Genomic DNA, 4,145 nt, shown 5'->3' on the forward strand with positions numbered 1-4,145 from the left:
ACTCCAGACTTAATCGTTATTTTGATACTATATTCACTAATGTATTTCTCTTTATTCTTTTTTTTAAATACTATTTGGTCTCAGGACATAAATTCAGTAACTCTTTCACTGCCATTGGCAGACATAGACATCAAATAAATTTCATGTGTATAGGCCCTACCATCTACTTCATCTCTTTTCTTGAACCTCACTCTTCTACCTACTTCTATTAAACTACTAATAAGATTTGTACTCTTGACCTGGAGTTGTTAGGGCCTAACAATAACCTATGCTCGTTTAAATTACAGCAAGGACACACCCTCTGTAACTCAGTTCTAATCTCCATTTGTAAATCCTGCTGTCGCTAGACACAAAAGTAAGAGACAGGCAGTGAAGACAGCAGTTTAAGAGGAAAAAAAGTAATGAGGTGAAACGGGTCAGGGATAAAGAGGAGCATCAACAAATCAGAGATGAATACAAAAGCTTGGAGAAGAAATTTGGGGTACGTTTGAGACGAGGAGTTTCAAGGTGAGGTAAATCACTCGCGGGATATTCATCTGCCACCACACGTATAAAGATTGATTACCTAATTAAGTAGCTATTACCTAAACAACGCAGTGGTGCTAGTATATCAGCCCAGGATCAATGAGCTTCATAAAGTGAACTGGATGATTCCAAAATTACTTTTCCAAATGTAGGATTTAAGCTTTGACCTCACCAAGTCTTTCAGTAAATCCGCTTTTCCAGGCAATGTCCAGCTCGCAACATATTTTTCATCTTTCAGACTCGGATGTTTCAATGTGGAGTTGTAGTCCCAAATAGATCAGCTAAAAGCCAGAGAGCCAAATCTAATTTGTGAGGTTATCACTGTCAATTCACAGCCTGTAGTGATTCCTGCGACACTCAAATGCAAGCTGGCGAGGACAGATAAAGCACACTTTAGAGATGTGGGCCTCAGCTTTATTTCTCCATCAGAGAAGTATTTTTTGGTGTGGAGTTTCATCCATCCACACCTGATTCTGATTCCTAAGGCTGCCTGAGCTTCGACATATAGATAATGTATTAAATAATGTTTGATTTTTTAATGATTATTTCTATGGCCTATATTCAACAGGGTGTATTGCAAAGGTTAGAAATTTACGTCATCTGAAGTTGTTATGAAAATATAGAGGAATTTAGTAATATGTAATAGGCACTGCAAACTCCACACAGTAAGGACCAATTCGGGATCAAACCCACAACCATGAAACTGAGTGGCCGACGCACCAATCACTCGGCCGCCGATTGAGTAATAAGAAAAGCAAAATATCATTAACCATCTTTGGTGCATTTCCACACTAAAGCAGAACAATTATAATAATTTGCTTAACAAATGGATTAAGGTTAAAATTGCCAATTTAGTAATGATGGGTTACAAAGCCAATAATTTAGAATATTCAAACTACTACTGACAACTGCAATTTATATCCTCCTGACTTCCATCTAACATTGAGGGAAGTAATTTCCTTTTTGATACAACCATTGGCAACTTCTTAATCTCCACTATGGAACACAAAATGAGTTATTATAGTTTTATGCAGAGAGGGAAATGTTCAGGCTTCCTCTACAAAGAAGAAAAAACAACTACACATTGACATTGTTATTTTATTGATACCCCAGCCACGTTTTATTAAATGTTTTGTTAGATCACTCCACCTCCTTGTCCCCTTCATTGCTTCCCTCCATTTGCTTCCAACTAATGTCCCACGACTGAGCCAGTTGTAACACTTACGGCGGTGTCATGAATATGAATGGATACTTATGATAGAAGTTATTGTCATTCAGTAGGTGATATTCCTTTTTTGCAAAGTTGAAATTTCCAAATGTCTTTCGGTTAGGGTTTATGTTATGACCCTAAATGACATGTCAGAAGCATTCATTCAAGTTCATGACAGGTGTCATCTCACGATTATGACAGTTTTATGACACTGGCATAAAAGCATTCAATTGAAGCGTGACCGACTCTTCTTCAAACACAATTCTTGCTCTCTCTGCAGTCGGATCCCCTGCCCATCATTCCTTCCTCTGTGTTTTCCATTCCATCATGGTGGACTTTTTCCTCAACCGAGTTCTGGTAGAGAACAACTGGGACCAGGATGAGCTCAACACTGAGCGGGAAATTGTGGGAATTCTGGAGAACCGAATCCTCATGCTTCTCTTTGCATCTGCAGACTGTGACAAGTGTTGCGAGTTTCTGCCTGTTCTTAATGACTTTTTTAAACGACTGAAAGACCCAGCTTATATTGAATATCCTAGATTGCTGGCACTCATTTACATCAGGTCACTCATTTTTGCTTAATTTTGAATCAACTTACAAATTGACCTCACCTATATTCAATTGATCATTTCCTTTTCTCTGCAGCTTGGACCAATCAGAAGAGAAGCAAGGAAGATTTCTCAAGGACATGCACAAAAAGGTTCTCTTTTTAGCTTTTGAGGACCCATATAGGAAGTAAGTGGCAAGGAGAAGTATCATTATTTTTACTATCTCTGTGTTTGGAGACAGACCCTTTTTGTGAAGTGTATTACAATGATAAAAATAATGTATGCATATATGTATATAGAGCTCTAAATAAGGTATATAATTGATTTAAAACAGCTTTTATTTTGCGGTGCTAACAATACAAACTTTTTTAGGGAACTTCAGGCCATGTTTAAGGTAAAAGATGTCCCAACTGTGGTGGTCCTTCGTCCAGATGGTTCTGTCCTGTCTCTGAATGCTGTACAGGACATTTACCGATTGGGTGCCGAGTGTTTTCGCAACTGGGAAGAATCGTCAGAATTGATTGAAAGAACGTTCATGCTCAACGAGGAGTTTGACAACCTGAATATACGCAGTGCAACAGAACCGGTGAGGAGGCTCAAATACAAGACAGAGGATGACAAAAGGAAAAAAAGATGGTGGGTGTTGTGAGGTTGTGGAAACAAGAACATTGAAGTAAGTATGGGATACAATGAGAAAGAAAGATTCAAAGGGAATTTCCTTGCTTACTGTCCTGAGGGCATGATTTTTTTTTCCATTAGGTCCCACCATTTGTAGTAGAACATAATATTATTCAGGTCAGGCCCATGTACTCAACATGCTTGTGTGGTATTTCTTCAACACCTCTGACTTCCTCTTACATTATAAAAAACAGCAATATCCACATCCACATTGGACTATCCAATATTCCATTTGTAGGAATGTTACCGTGAATGCACTTGATCATTTGAACATTAATGGATGTGTTGTTTTGTCTCTGATAGCCATTGCACACTCACAGTCAACATTACTTCTGCTAATGTTAAATATACCAGGTGTTATGAATTATCTGTTTAAAAAAAACTTATAAGTTTGAGCCATATTTGAAGTCGCTCACCATAAACTCACCATGATCAAAGTGATTGCTTCTATTTGATCAGTGGTTTGTGTAGCCTGGTCACAGTAATCACAGTTTTTGGTCATTGTGTTTGCTTTATGAACAATTGTTCCAGTGTTCTAACAGTTGCAGCAAAGAGAAACAACATTGTAAGACTTTTTGTGACCTGTGTCCAAACTTCCTGCTCTTAAAGTTCAGAGAGAAGTGTTAAATCTTGAGATCTCTGCCCTAACAGATGTTTAAGTTAAAACCCGCTGGTGTTTGTTTTATAAACTAACAGTTCCTGAGTCTGGCTGTTGTCCAGGGGGCACGGTAAAATAAAACTCTCCTTCCCCCATGACAAAGGGTTGACCGAATTGATCAAACTAGCTAAGGACATTGGATGTTGCTTTTTAACTGAAACCAACCCACTAATATTCAAATTAACGCCCACTTTAAGTGAGAGTCAGATCATGATAGGCTGCCTTTTTTCTGGCTAATAAAGACAATTGACCATTGAAGCTTCAATAATGTCCTGTCAATGTTTGTTTGTCAATTATCTCACAAAATCCTTCAGAGCAAAAATAAGAACACTACCACTGGTAAAAGGGTATTTCCAAATAAATGTGCTGTGGCATATTATGATAATTAATAATATAATATAATATAATCGGACATAGGCTTTGTCATCATCATTGACTCGACAAAAGCCTAATTGTCATCATACCTAGAAACTGTGTATGACGAAATTGGTAGTGCTTCTCCATAAGGTGCGTTTTCCGTCCAAAA

The 4,145-nt window shown here is 37.9% G+C and overlaps 1 protein-coding gene across 2 annotated transcripts; it reads left to right on the forward strand.

The window, feature by feature from the left end:
- Positions 1-329: 329 nt before the first annotated feature.
- LOC144077098 (nucleoredoxin-like protein 1) lies at positions 330-3,884 on the forward strand. 2 transcript variants are annotated; one of them, XM_077604565.1, is made up of 4 exons: positions 330-507; positions 2,016-2,298; positions 2,381-2,470; positions 2,656-3,884. In XM_077604565.1, the coding sequence occupies exons 2-4, from the start codon at positions 2,063-2,065 to the stop codon at positions 2,930-2,932; spliced, it is 603 nt and encodes a 200-aa protein (XP_077460691.1). In that variant the 5' UTR covers positions 330-507; positions 2,016-2,062; the 3' UTR covers positions 2,933-3,884. The 2 variants fall into 2 exon arrangements, with proteins under 2 accessions (XP_077460691.1, XP_077460692.1); XM_077604566.1 differs by having other exon boundaries at positions 343-481.
- Positions 3,885-4,145: the final 261 nt, after the last annotated feature.

Source organism: Stigmatopora argus, chromosome 7 (genome assembly GCF_051989625.1).
Source record: "Stigmatopora argus isolate UIUO_Sarg chromosome 7, RoL_Sarg_1.0, whole genome shotgun sequence".
In the NCBI taxonomy this organism is placed as follows: domain Eukaryota; kingdom Metazoa; phylum Chordata; class Actinopteri; order Syngnathiformes; family Syngnathidae; genus Stigmatopora; species Stigmatopora argus.